Source organism: Papilio machaon, chromosome 1 (genome assembly GCF_912999745.1).
Source record: "Papilio machaon chromosome 1, ilPapMach1.1, whole genome shotgun sequence".
NCBI lineage: Eukaryota > Metazoa > Arthropoda > Insecta > Lepidoptera > Papilionidae > Papilio > Papilio machaon.
Window position 1 is genome coordinate 7935214 of NC_059986.1, and position 15177 is coordinate 7950390.

At 33.2% G+C, this 15177-nt stretch overlaps 2 protein-coding genes across 2 annotated transcripts; both read right to left on the reverse strand.

Moving 5' to 3' along the window:
- Nucleotides 1-393: 393 nt before the first annotated feature.
- Nucleotides 394-3418, reverse strand: LOC106713839. Its single transcript, XM_014506722.2, has 2 exons — nucleotides 2871-3418; nucleotides 394-2637 (listed from the first exon to the last, which is right to left on the reverse strand). Exon 2 carries the CDS (start codon nucleotides 2631-2633, stop codon nucleotides 456-458), a length of 2178 nt encoding a protein of 725 aa, XP_014362208.2. The 5' UTR covers nucleotides 2634-2637; nucleotides 2871-3418; the 3' UTR covers nucleotides 394-455.
- A 6809-nt stretch (nucleotides 3419-10227) lies between these two features.
- Nucleotides 10228-12637, reverse strand: LOC106713790 (class E basic helix-loop-helix protein 22). The gene is made up of 4 exons (XM_014506651.2): nucleotides 12354-12637; nucleotides 10994-11090; nucleotides 10671-10810; nucleotides 10228-10443 (listed from the first exon to the last, which is right to left on the reverse strand). Exons 1-4 carry the CDS (start codon nucleotides 12551-12553, stop codon nucleotides 10302-10304), a joined length of 579 nt encoding a protein of 192 aa, XP_014362137.2. The 5' UTR covers nucleotides 12554-12637; the 3' UTR covers nucleotides 10228-10301.
- Nucleotides 12638-15177: the final 2540 nt, after the last annotated feature.

Below are 15177 nucleotides of genomic sequence, written 5' to 3' on the forward strand. Positions count from 1 at the left end.
GCAACCTTATGATATAAAAAAAGATGATGTACTTAACTATACTTAAAACGAAACAACGGTTTCTAAAATTTTTGTCTGTCTGAAAGTCCGCGTTTGTTACGGCTAATCTCCGAAAAGGCTGGGCTGATTTTGACTGGTATGTACCTAATATGTGCATGGAATATTATAGGTTACTTTTTTCATTTTTTATTAAACGCTGACGATCGCAGGCGACGGCTCGTCCTTATTAAAACAGTTAGGTGGGATGGGTTCAAGAAAGAAAACAACGCAAATAAGACTAATGCAATCAAATCTGTTATAATTTATTGGAAAAAATTAATACATAAATGTAAAATTGTCTTAAAAAAATAAATCACTGGTCATAATAAAAATAAGTAGGTATGACATCCCCAATCAATATAATTAAAAATTTAATAACATTTAATTGTAATAATTAAAAGACAACAAGAAATTCACTACACTGTAACAGATTCTACCATAGTTTTTTTTATAAGTTCACCAAAATTTTCCGTAGGCTCCGCAGTGTCAGTCTCTGTGGTAGCCTCAGTAGGAGTTAGTTGAGCGTTTACACTGTCCTGTGTGATGTGGTCACAATTATCTAAACTCATTAATGTATTGTGACTGAACCAATTTTCATCATTCTCAACTGGCTGCAGTCTATTGCTATTCTGATATGTCATTAAAGTTGTATAATGAGACCCGTTTTTATTATCCACATTTACACATTCAGAGTTATTTTTATAAGCATCATAATGATTCTGTGCCATGACATGGTATGGCATAGAACTGTGGCCAGACATGATTGGACTTGGTTTGTGCATGTAGTCAGGCATGTATAGATGACCATAATGATTGTACATGGATATTTGTGACGAATGTGCAAATTCTTCAAAACTAGATGCAGAAAAACTGGTAAGGTTTTTAAAATGATGACTCTCTGCATGCTGCTCATAAACATAGTTGAGATCACATGGAAAGTTTTGCATGTTTGACATTGTATTGAAAGCCAATGTACTAGAGGTAGAGTAAGGTGGGCCTTTGCCCTGCAGCATGCTGGATGTGTAAGGAGTGTGGTGATGGTCATTGCTTTTATCCTCAAAATGTCTAACAGCATTATCGTTGACACAAAGATGGCCTCCTACATTGTTCCTGTAACTATATGTGGCATCTTCTTTATTGGTTGTGTTGATATCGCAGTGGACATTATTGAAACTACCTGAATTGACACATGACTCTACTTCTACCCTGGGAGTCAAGTTCACATCACGCACTAAGCCATCTTCTTGACTTAGACATCGTTCCCTCTCATAAGTTGTGTTCAGGCAAGTAGAGCTACTCGCATTATAAGCCTCTGCCCATTGCCGTTTAGCAGCTTCTTGATTTTCTTCATTTTTCTTTTCAAGGCCTATCCTCATTAGGGTGTTAATGAAATGAGTTCTTACTCTAAGGGGATTGAATTCAATTCTGCCTGTGGTGTTACAGCAGCCTTCTCTTGTGCAACCACAGGGGAAGTTCAATCTGTCAACTTGACATTTTATACCAGCTAAACTACAAGAACAGGTTTCTGGATTGCATGTGCCTTTGCAAGCACAACCGCAGAACTCGCGGGATGTTCTTATATCTCTGCATTCATCTTTTTCAAAGCCTTCAATTTTTCGAACTCCTGCTGCACGTAAGAGTGCTCTTCTTTGACGAGTAGGCACAGGTTGCAAGAAGTAGTAACTATCAAGATCCAACTCAGATTCAGAAATATCACTTGTCTCTTCCTCTGTGTCACTATCCTCACTTGATGATACAGTTACCCCCTGCATATTGTGACGTTCATTTTTAATCTGTTGCAAAATTTGTCTATGTAACCTTCTTTGTTCCAAAGCATGTTCTGATAATGTAAACTTTTGCATATGAGTGTGTTCCCATTCCATACCCAGAGTGGACCCGCCTTGTGATGGGACACATGAAAAACCTTGAGCTCTTGGGAAATAAAATACAGTAACACTGTCAAAATGTATACCCTGTTTTGCTCTTTTTGTTTTTGGGCCTTCAACATTATCTGTTTGCTCAAATTTGCGCTTGATATTACTTTTGAAAGATTTTTCATCAGAAAACTGATGGTTAAAACTACTTGAAGAATCATTAACATCAGAATTTTCAGCATTAGAATTATTGATCTGACTTGAATTCAAGCCACTACTGCATGGCAGTGCTAAAGCGAAGTTGGGCTGTTCAGAATTGTCACTTGTGTCTGGTCCTAGTCCACAGTCACTACCATCTGATCTGTCTTGTGCATCATCATCATCATTAGGGCCACTGTCTGGTGGCAAGCTCCCAAGGGCTGAGTCTTCACTGTCAGCAGAGGCAGTATCAGTTTTAATATCATCTATATCACTTAAAGTATCATTGTCATCTATTTTTACAGCATAATCTAATTTACTATCACTGCTCTCATAGAACTGAGAGTTGCTATTGATATTGATTTGTTCATCATTAGAACTGAGGTCCTCACTGTTAGCATCACTGTCACTACTCTTCTCATCTCTCACACCTGACAAACATTCCTGTCTGCCATCTTCCATTGTAGCCAGACCTGTCTCTTTGCTGATGTCTTGATCACATAGGCCAGGAATGTCGTCCATTGTTCTGTAATATAACACACATATAGAATAACTGTTTAGTAGCATCCAATAAAATAAATTGTAGAATTACATGTAATGTAATTAATATTTTAAACACCATAATTTCTTTTGAATATTTGGTTTCAATTTGACGCAACCGAAAACCGTTGTGAGAGTAGAATGCAACACACCTGCACGCGCCTGACCTGAACGGAGCAGCATTATAAATCAAACAAAATGATAATTCAAAACCGGTACCTGTTTCAAAAGTGTGTGGCCTCGACAAACTTCACCGGCGCATATGTGCGCGCCATCGAATTCTCCAATCCATGATGATTATTTCAAAACTGCAGCGTTTGCTGAATATCCCAGCACATGATGCGTTATTCGCGTTGCCACCAAACAGACAACAAAAACTCCATATTTTCTCAGTCCGAGATCACGTCACACTTATTACCCGAACATCACTTTATTGCGATAGAGATAAGGTCTTTTTTATCACTCCACGGCCGTGTATTCTGTTCCCTATTTATTTATTTTGTCTTATTTTGATACCAACGTTTTATCTTATGTTCTGACGTTTTACAACTACTTGGTGAATGGTCAGTTTTCCTGTCACTTATTGCCACATTCCGTTAAAATTATTATTAGAAGTAAAAATAACCGCTTACGCCTTGCACAGAAAAAAATTCCACTTTTAACAACAGCACCGTTCTCGCAGTTCTCAACTCGCGTAACCGTGTTGGACTTGGACGACTCTCGGGCGACGACGCAGGCAAGTAATATACGACCTTGTGCAATTGTCCTTTTAATGTGTAACATAAAGTACAACGGCGAACCTACCGAACTTGGTAGTGTAAAACTTGCGTTGTTCGATGTGACGTTACCTCACTCTATCCGTCTCGCCTCACCCCGGCCTTGCGACCCCCACTCCGCGTCTCGTTTACTGATGGAGTTCGCGCAAGCGCGTTTCGTTATAACTAATATTATTATACGAGTACTATTTTATACGAGTACCATGTTTTAATAAATTTCCCTCTAATGTTAATTATTATTTTAATAATTAAGGAATTAATATTTTAATTCCTTCTTACAGAATGCCTGCATAAAGTACCTTTAAAAAGGCACATCACCATCAGATTCTTTATAAGATCACTTATAGTGCTGGCCACGAGACTCATGGTAGATTGAATAAATTAAATGTAAGGGGGCATTTGATTTCTTTAAATTGGTAAATTCGCTTTTGCGATGTCCCGGGAAGCACGATACTAGAGTTACTCTACAAAACTTTTTAAATTCACAGGGAGGCGGTGGAAGTGTTGTATGAAAGTGTTAATAATATTAGCAATTTTTTTTTTAATTTCGTATTCGTTGGATACAGTTGGATAATGTTTCTTTTATGTTTATTAGTACGAGTACACGGCACGTACACGGTAACGGTAAATGTACAATCAACGCTCATAATTAGTATACGGTAAAGTTCAGATGAAATTCAGTAATACATCATATAATGTTTTTATGTTAATATCTAGTTGCATTAGGGTCTATTTAAAAAATACAAATATCTATTCTTTTTTATTAATAGCTGTCATGTTTATGTGTATATTCATAGCTAATTATCAGTCATTTGCCATTTGTATTGCAAAAAAAATACAGTGGCAACATTACACAAACTTGTGAAGCAACTCGTCTCCGTTTAATAAAAAGCCGTGTTTCCATTGTGGAAACACAAATACAAAGATTTGTTTTTAAGTGGACGGAGTAGCGGTCGACTACTAGTAATATTAAAAAAATATTGATCTATCACGGAAGTACATTGTTTCAACATCATCAAACTGCTCTTTTCTCTAGGAAGAATCATTACAGTATATAGTGCTCTTCCGTACATCTCTATCAGCCGTCATATCTGAATTCATTCGCTTCATTTAAGGACATTGATTAGTCTTCGTTAAGTAGTTTGAAAACTTATTAAAACCTTGGGAAAGGTACTATTAAAGGGCAACACAATTGAATTATAATTTTATGTATTACTAGCTGTGGCCCGCGACTCTATCCGCGGGGAATAAAAAAATCTTAAAAAGTAGCCTATTTGTTCTTCGTGACTATGTTCTACATCAATATTTAATTTCATCAAGATACGTTGAGCCGTTCCGGACATGTATAGATTTCTAACAAACGTCCATCTATCTAAACTTTTTAAATACGAGTAAATGTTGTCATTTACTGAAAACTCTCTGCATTTTTTTAATGATATAAAAAGCCTTAGCTGAAATTAAAGAATTCACTCTTTTTTTAATTTAACCGTTTTGGAGGTTGGATTAGTGTTAGAATTTTAACTAACGGCATTACCATCAAGTGCTAATGAGGTAGTGAATTTGCTCAACAATATAGGAACGTTCTTCAAATAAATTGGCACTCGACAGCACGCCAGTCTACATAATATAGGGCGAGCTGTACATACCAACCCGCATATATACGATAATCAATAGATATTTTCAGGAGGCTTTCACGGAGGGCGAAGGCGATGTACTGATAGAGCTTTCTCGCTCACTCATTTAGCTTTTACAGTATAACTAAATAAAGGAGATACTGCTGATTTTGTCTTATAAGTTCGGTCAAATAAATTTTAAAGTTTAATGTTAAAAACTCAAAGCAACTTTTTAGAACAGTTTTCCAGTTTACCTAGAGAAGAGCATAGACCTGTGATTGTGAATTAAGCGTACTATCAATAATTTAAAATCAACCATCGTATTTAAATTGCGTAAAGTTTACGATTACGTTTTTATGCAATTGTTGTGAATCTCGACGATACGTCATGTCGCCTAGCAACGGCAGTTGAAACTGCCATAGGAATATTTTATCGCTGGTGTTTTAGCGACGTGTTTCTAAAGACTTTCTCGCTGTCGTAACTTTTAAAAATTATCTAAATTACCAAGTGTTGAAATATCAGAACCGATACTGGTGTTACATAAGTTTGCTGTCATAACTTATATAATTGTAACCGTCCCCGTACACCAATATATTAATTAATTTTTAAGCATATTGTGCTGTGGTCTTTTTTTCCAGAGAGTTACTCATTACTAACAATTTTGGAAAATAAAATGTTATTTTACGATTTATCTCTTTTATTTTATTGTACTGCAATGTACGCTGTATACAGTGTTGTACATTGTATACAGAGTTGTAGTGTGCCGTGCGTATCGTGCCGTACCTAGGTACTAGCTATTTTATATATAGCTAAGTTTGCATAGTGAACGTCATGGTAACGTTTGTAAAACAAAGAATTGCTTGGTGTTATTACGATAAGCAGAGACAAGAATTATAGTATGAATAATATATAATGTAAGTCTGTGCTGTCGCTAGGTGGTTGTGTAGGCATTAGATGGATGGGGGACGGTGGGGAGAATTGGATAGGGTCGGGGTGCTGGGGTGGTAGACGGGGGAAGATTAAATTTCGTGCTATACCGCTACCCCGCCTCAAGTTCGCTTATGTTCATCACAGGCTGCAATTCTCGGTGAATTTCTATTTCAAATACGTAGTGTTCTTGTGCAATATGATAGTGGTAATTAATATTAATAAATAGTAGATATTTATATCTACTAATGGTTTAGACACAAAATCGTTTCATTATTTTACAAAATAAAATTGATCGTTGTAATACGTACAGAGAAGCCGCAGTTTTTTTTTAAAATAAACAAAGTAATGAAGCAATAGAATAAACTCGTTTCTATTGATGAAGATAAAAATGATTTATCCAACGAAATATTAATTTGTGGATCTCTACCAATGACTCTATAAAATAAGATTTTAAATGTTCTAGAACATCTAGAAATGTAGTACGTATTATCTAAGACAGTCATGTCAAAGATACGAATCGCGGGCCGTATCAATAAGGCTTTTTTTAGAGCTTTAAGACTTCATTCGATGTTATAATACTTCAGTTATTTTTTTTTATTTTCAATCTTTTTTCAACCTACGAATTCAATATTTAATATATGGCCCTCTGCAAAATTGAGTTTAACACCTCTGTCTAAGAGCTTACGGTAATAGAAAAAGTTGTCATTGTTATAAAATTATCAAATTAATCTAACTACTAGTATCAGGTGAACGAGAAACTTGTTTGCAATTGCAACATTGATATAAGTAACATAATTTCTCAAAAGATTAGATGGCAATGCAAAATGTCTATTTATTCTTATTTTAAAGTGTCTATTACAAATGTTGCAATTAAATAAAACCATTGATTTTTAAAATCTTTTTATGAGTTTTTTTTTAATTTGTGAACACTGTACCCACAACTGATCTTTAACATGGGTGTGGTTCAACTTTTATTTGCACTGTAGACGCCCTCTATTGTCACATTATGAAAACGGTTACATAGACTGGAACGGTTACGTAAAAATAAAAGGGCATGCATTCGAATAAAACTCATCCAATGATTCAATTGTTCTTTAAATTCAGACAGATAAATTTTTTCAATATTTTTGTACTTGAAAAAATTTCATACTTTGTACAAGAATATAGAGTTATATAAATATCATCTACGTCTTTTGTATCTTCTGTATTTTTTATACAATACATTAGTTTTATTGTTATGACTTTTTGACATCTTTCGTTGACGACGTTCATGTCGACGTTTTCTCAGCTAGGCTTTATGAAACAGTCTACAGAGGGCGCTTTTCTTAAGGGCCTTCTGAAAATTTGATGTTAAAATTTCATTGGGTATAGGTACTACGTGCCAAGTGTCGCATACGGTCCAGTTATGCGTTTGCGGACACATCATGGAAGCACCTATCAAGTGTTTTTTTTACTGCAAGGCGTTGAATGTAAAAAAAATAAGTTTAAAAATATTGAGCATCGAACGTTTTTTTTTTTCATGTTCTTTTCATCTTCAACGATAGAAGTGTTCCATATTTCAGATCTATCAATAGAAAGTGGTTCTAATATTAATTACTAGGTTTGACTCAAATAAACAGAACAAAACCGTTTAAAACTACAACACTACAGCCGAATTTTTGAAAAAGTATTCGTAACTGACAAAAAGTTTTGCAGTTTCTTCGAGGAAAGGTTAAAGATAAGGAAGGTGAAGTAAAGAAAAAAATAACAATACAATCACAAAGTACATTTTTTGTATGTTTATTTTGAATTCCACAATAATGGTTATTATTTAAAAATTACCCTAGAAATAATCACAATTTACTTTGGCATAATAAATCATTTATATAAATATTACAATATAATAAATATTACAATAATACATTATCTGTATTAAAATTAATTACGAGCGTAATCTGAGCTTAAAAATTGCAATTCATTTTATCTTATATACGTATAAATTATTATGAAAAACTCATTTAAAAACTGCAAATGAAAGACTAAAGATTACGTACTGCACATCAGCCATAAAGTTTTGCTACGAAAAAGTCTGCGAAGATGTAAGATAGAAGTTAGATGACATTTAACGTTTGATAATTTTTCACATACAGTTACTTTAAAATAAAAGCAGAACGAATAAGTCACTGGGTTTATGCTATTGCAGCGAAAAAATGGAACTTACCATTTACAGTTGGCTGAATGTCCTACAAGTATATTTTTAATAAAAATAATAAATTTACTGTAATTTCACTAAATCCTAAATTACATTTCTACTTAATGTTAAAATATGAGCAAATATAATCTACAAAGTTATTTAAAATAACATCATATCTAATAAATACGGACTTGAATGACTAAAGTACTATATTATTACTCTACTATATACGTCTATTGTTGCTTAACATAAAAGCATATTTACAGACTCTACTTGATTTGGCACATGGACTTCTATTTCCTCTCATTGAGATATTTACATAACCATACATCTGTTCCGACATAATACATGCGCTAAGCTCGTAATTATGTCGGTACAAATTATGTCACTTAAAATACTTACAACGATTACAAATAATGTTAGTTCTAATCAAATACCTAAATAGATTAACCATGAGTTTTTGGATTCAGAAGTAAATTTTTTTTGATCTATCCCTATATATGTCATTTACAATAAGAAAATAACAAATGCTGTACTAAGAAACTAAATTTTTAATGCTTTTAACTTTAATTATAAGTATACAGGTTTTTGTATAGAGAAATTAATAATAATATCAAAGTAAGTATTAATGTTGTAGTTTAATTAATAAAGTTCATTTGATTTTAGTAAAACTGAATAGTTAATATACAAACTAAAGTGGCAGTTAATTATGGAACTTCTAACGCCATCTATTGCGTTAAAAAATTAAATTTATAAATCTTGTAGTTACAAATATCTAATTAGCTATATAGATAAACTTTCTTTTGCATATTTATCTTAAACTTTGACGCACGTAAAATTTATTCTACAATATAATATTAGTAAGATTATAATAATTTATATGCTATATCTTACTTTCATATATACACTTTCTTCAATTTGAGACTTGGACAGCAACTATTACATAATTTAATCATAGTTTTAAATACGTAACATATTGTATTATATCTACATTTTAATATAACTTAATATTTATTGTTAATTCATTGGTAATAAAAATAAAACCTTTTGTTGTAAATAAGTAGCTAAACTATATTTAAAAAATAGTTGTCTATCGGTAATTTTTGTGAAAAATTGCGAGAAAGTATTCGTGTCGACATAAATTGCGCGGAAAGTACAATGACATCGAACATCGAAATCGGCTAAATTTGTATTAGATTAATACAAATTTAGCCGATTTCGATACTAAGCCCAATGAAAATAAGCTTGATCGAACTTCAAGTGTCATTTCGTAATTTTCAGTCAGTCAGGATTTTAAAATGTGTCGTTGAATCAAAGTTGAAAAGTCACAAATTAGTTATAAACGTTGAAATCAGTACATCCTTAATTATTATTATTATTCTATTCTATAATAGATTTTTTATATTATTTTAATCGCCATAATGGCGATAATCATTATATAATTAAATAAGATTAACAAACTATTTAATATAAACGACTTAATATTATCTTATTTATCAAGTAAATTATCTATTTACCATGTCGCTAGGATTCTCTGTATATAAAATCTTATTCTATACTTTATCTGAAAAAAATTACTGTTATTACAAAAAAAAAAAAACAGTTTGACTCTTTTTAATTAAAATCCTTTAAGCGCTGATGATTGATAATATGAACCTTAACGTAGTTATAATAGTAAGTTTCACACTTAAATATGGATCACCAAAACTGCTTCCGATGTAAACGCATTGTTATTTATTTTTCGAGATCGCATTTCGGCAGCGTTAGTCATAATTATATTTTAATAATCATGATTTCTGGTAATATTAGATATTCAATCAGTGTACCATAAAAGGGTTATTATAATATGTTCAAGCTAAAATGTAACTAAAACACTAATTTTTATGGTTAGGTCCTAAGTTTCTGCTTAAAAACTATAGTCCTTTTCTTGAAACAACATAAAGTTTTAGTATTATCTAAATATTATGAAAATAATAAAATGTCATGATGACGGAGAATATTACTCCAATATCAATCATCATCAAATCTTATAGTATCTATAATATCATGTCAAATTTATAAAAAGTACCCTTATGGTATACATTTTAATTTATACGTGAATATATAGGTAGTTATACTTATAGCAAAATACTTAGGGTTCTAGTTTGACAGTTGGTTCTCAAGATGGCGGCTCAGGGGGCGCTGGAGGCCCAGTGGGGGGCTGCAACAGCTTGGCGGCCGCGGGGAAGCTGGTTAGGTCGAACCCAGGCGGCGGCACGATACCAGCAGCGGACGCTGTACTCTGAAGGTACGCCACCAGTCTGGAAAATGGTAGTCAGATGTTAATAACAAATACCCGAACCAAGCTAGTCAGATTGGTCAGTGTCGCAAGTGCAAATCGGATTTCTAAAACTGTAACACCGCGAACGAAGTTGACTGTACAACATCGATTTTAATAAACCATCCTATAATTTTTAAGTCTTGCTCATTTTCTGAAGAAAGAAAAACAGTGTATCAGTAAAGAGTCACAATGTTTAAACTTATTTACCTTCGTAACTCATCGAGAGCGCTGGCCTGCATTAGGATGTAGTTTTTGGCGAGGAGAAGGGTTGCTATTTTGGACAGCTTGCGCACGGACGGCGAGTGGGCGTAAGGGATGACACCACGGAGTTCATCTAGCGCGTCATTCTGAAAATTTACCAGTAAATATAAAACCTTAACTTTTCTATTTTATTTATCGTATACAGCTTTGAATAAGCAAGTATTTGATTTGATTTTAAATTTAACTCATTTCGTAATAAAGATACAAAGAAAATTGTCGTTTTAATAAACGACAATTTTTTTATTACTTAATAGTAATAAAAAAATTACCAGATCATGCATTCGTCTCCGTTCTCTAGCGTTTATGTTGAGTCTCACTGTCTTCCCTTGACGCATCTTTTGTTTTCCTTTTCCTTCTCCCATCGGTCTGAAATCATTTACAAATTAATTTAGAATTTCATAACATCTATTAACACCAAAGATTCAGCTTCATATTTACTATTTAATAAGATTAAATTTATTGATTTTTGACCAGAATATAACGTCCAAAACTAAACAATATAAATATAAACATACATTTTATTAATTAGAAGAATTTTAACTATTATGTATCAAAACAATAGAATTTTGTACATGTGTCATCTAAATTTGATTTAGAATATAATATTACATTTGGTGCAATGAATATCGTCTGTAGGGTAGTTTAACAATAGTGCCCTCGCTTTAGAGGCAAGGGAGAGCAGTCGCGCGTCGGAACAAGTGCTTAACTCCCTGTGGACGGCCTTTGTTCGTACCAACGCTAACGACCGAGAGGGATGATATTTAACCAATAAATAGAATAGACTTGCCAATATAATATTACGATATTTTACGATTTTCTTCCTATTTTAAAATATCGAAATTTAATCAATCGAGTTATCCACAAATTCTGTACAGTTAGTTATTACTGGTTAATTGTTAATACTTTTAACAGACATAACATACTTAATTTGATGAAAACGTTGAATAACTTAAAAATAAAACTTTACCTTAAAATATTAAATTAAAGAAAACTTGTTATCATTATCATTATTTTAGTTTATAGCGATTCGATCGATCGATTCGATCTCTGTAAATATGCATTTTACTGTGTCCTATCTATACTTCGCGTAAGTCTATGGTTGTGATCAATGGAAATCATGGAGACTGCAAGTAAAATACGTATGAATGTGGGGTGCACACTTATTGGCGAATTACGCACAGATGTTGCATTTGATGTAAATCTGGCTATATGACAACGATCACAAAAAAATATAAAAATCATTAAATAAAATTTCATTGCAAAAAGAAAAGACTTATAGTAAGGTTAAAATTGTTTGCAAAGAATATTAAAACAGTGTATTTTCAAAAATTTATAATCCACTTTTTAGTATGGGCTTTATAAGTAGAGCGAGCAAGAGGGACTAGAGAGTAGCTTAGCACGTAACCTTCGACCACATCACCACCAGGTTTTCCAGGTTCAATATAAAAATAAAGTTAAAATTTTATTTTCACGTATACTCACATTTAAAACTATAATATAAAATTATAATGAGATTAATAAAAATTAAATAGAATTTAATTTGAAAACCCCAAAATATATGATGAGTGGCAATATGTAAATTGTTTTTTATATAAACACAAGCCTGAATGAGAGTTTAAGTAAACTAACCTTTGAGCATAGCTGGTTCCCGGTTCCGGCTGGTTCTCATCCGTGGGATAACAGTGCTGGGGAGGCGGAGGCTGCCCGCCCTGCATGTAGAACCCGCCGAGCCCCACGGCGCCCAGCGGGGTCCTTCGCCCCGGCACCGACTGCGGCGGTGAGTGGGACTCCCCCAGAGGAATCCCATCCCAGCTCCTCCGCCCCTCCATACTGCTAACTTAGACTTAATACATTACAAGAAAAAATTTACGATGTTTTTTTAATGGGACGTTTTTTGGGACAGTAGCGTTGACAGCGACAGTTGATCGTGAAGTGAAGTTCGTAGCGGTCCAGTCCACAGATCGATTGGTGCACGCAGCTGCGACGCGGGGATAGACGGGGCGGGGGTGCGCACCCCTCTCATCTCGAGCGTTGTTACGAGACGCGATCGTGATTTGTTTCGCGGAGAGCGCGTGTGCGTTTCGACGATAACACATTACCCGAATCATAGAAATCAATATCATTTAATATTATTCAATAGTCATCTCGATATATTATTGTTAGTTTTGAGTCCAAAGAAATATCTATAAGATTGAATTGATGATTGAAACTCGATAGTAGTACATATATTATTATTAAAAGTATGCGAAAATGTATAGAGGCACTTCTTTTTCTCCAAATAAGGAATTCTAAAAAAATTATTTTGGTTTCTAAGGAAGTGGGACGTTTATCTATTTCGAAATGCCACAGTACTATGAGAATTTTATTTGCTAAAAATGTCATTTAATTTCCATTTTTATTAAATTATTGTCGTTTAATTTGAAAAAATAAAAACGTCTAATATAAGTATCGAGAAAATGTTTCGCAAAAATTGCATAGAAATGCATATAACCTTCATTGTATATTTTCGTCGTCCTTATGAACACGGCCTTATGCTATATCCAGAAGATTTATTCGATGATACAGCAATTGGGTTAACTGGATTCGAGATACAAATGTCGGTGTAAATCAAATTGTATCGGCTATATAGACCGCATCGATATTTACTGTGATGTTTGTATGTCTGGACTTTCCCGAGCGTTTATTTGAGGAAAGTCTGATGTAAAGTCTTTTGATAATGCAAATTCCACTTCGATGTTTTTCTCTAAGTCAAATTCGGGGTTTTTCCTGTTGGGCCAATCGGGACCGATCGGTCCAACGGGAAACACTCTTAAGCTTAAGCATTTCTTCAATTTTTGTTATAAAATGGGAAGATATTTAGTATGTATGATTACTAATTTTCTATATCTCTTTGTTTAGAAAGATTAAAATATTTTCTGACTGTCAATTATTTTTAGCCGACTTCAAAAAGAAGGAGGTTATCAATTCGACTGAATTTTTTTATAATTACGTGTATTTTTCCATCATTAATTGCCTATAATATGTTTTCACATACTAGTAGGGGAGCCCACGAGGCTAAATGGGGATTTACTCGAGCATCGTAGAGACCTATTGGGATGCAAAGCTTAGATGATAAGAAGAAAAAAATGTTATATGATATATACCTTTACATCAGTGGGGGAAGCGGCTATAGATTTTTAAAAATGTAAAAAAAAAAAATTAATCGAGCTCGTCAGATTTTCTAAGGGAGTGTTAAGTGCACCAAAAAAAGCTCTCATTCAATAATGTGACGATTTCGATGGGACGCAAACTCGCGGTCATTTTTATAATGTGCAAAAAAAATCGCCATTTTGAAATACTCAAGCGCGTCAGATTAAGATATATATGGTTTATTTTTATGTTCTAAACGTACTGTCTCATAATCTGACGATTATCTAGAGGGATTCAACTGATCTGACAAAAAAATATTAGAAAAACGGTTCGGCCTTATACATGGGCCTCATGTTTTGTGGAGGTACTTAACCGGGTACAAAGTATCCCCCTGTATATTAATCTGCCGTGCTTTAGGAAATCCCGAAATCCCCGCTTGGGCTCCCCTACTATACCACATTTTAAATCGAAATTTGAATTAGAGTAGTAAAATGGTTTTTGTAAATTAAAACGAGATGCGTAGTTATATTAGGAAACATTTATTTTATAACTTAGATATGTTTATAATTTTATTTACAGCTTACATCAATCAGTTCCAATTTCTTTCTTACCCGTTATAACCTATCTCACAAATACAATCTGATAGTACCGATTCATTTTAAAATGTTTTTATATACTTTAATAACAGATATATTTTATTTAATAATTGTTTAAAATCTTGTACAAATTTCTCTATTCGACATTTATATACATACATTTGAATTTGAATCTTAAGTCAATAATGTAAAATTCTGTTTTGCCAGTGTACAAACACGACCAGAATAAACCTCACGGCTTCTTTCAAATGTCTTTTCACAGCCTTAACATCTAATGACTAGACGGTGACTTATTAAACAAAATCATTCGTTGACAATCGCAACACAAAAATACGAATTAATAATTACAACTTACTTATCTTTGGCACAATTATGCTATACAAATTTCACAACATTTTTGGTTTAATGCCGCCACCTTGTTTTGCCAGTTAACAAAACGTAGTGTGGCACTAAGATATAATTATTATTTAAAACACGATTGTCAAAAATTGATAGACGGAATAAAAGAAAAGCTATTATAATCGAATAAATCTATGAATTTGCTATAACGAAACCTTAAATTTGTATTTACAGAATGTTCAACCAAAATCTAATACTTTACCTACTAATATTTATAATAATAATACTGTATAAAAGTAGAAAAATTTTATGATAGATAAAGTTTACCTAGGCATTGTTAACGTTCTACGTTAATTTGAAAAATTATGAAAGGTTATCAAAATCTTTAC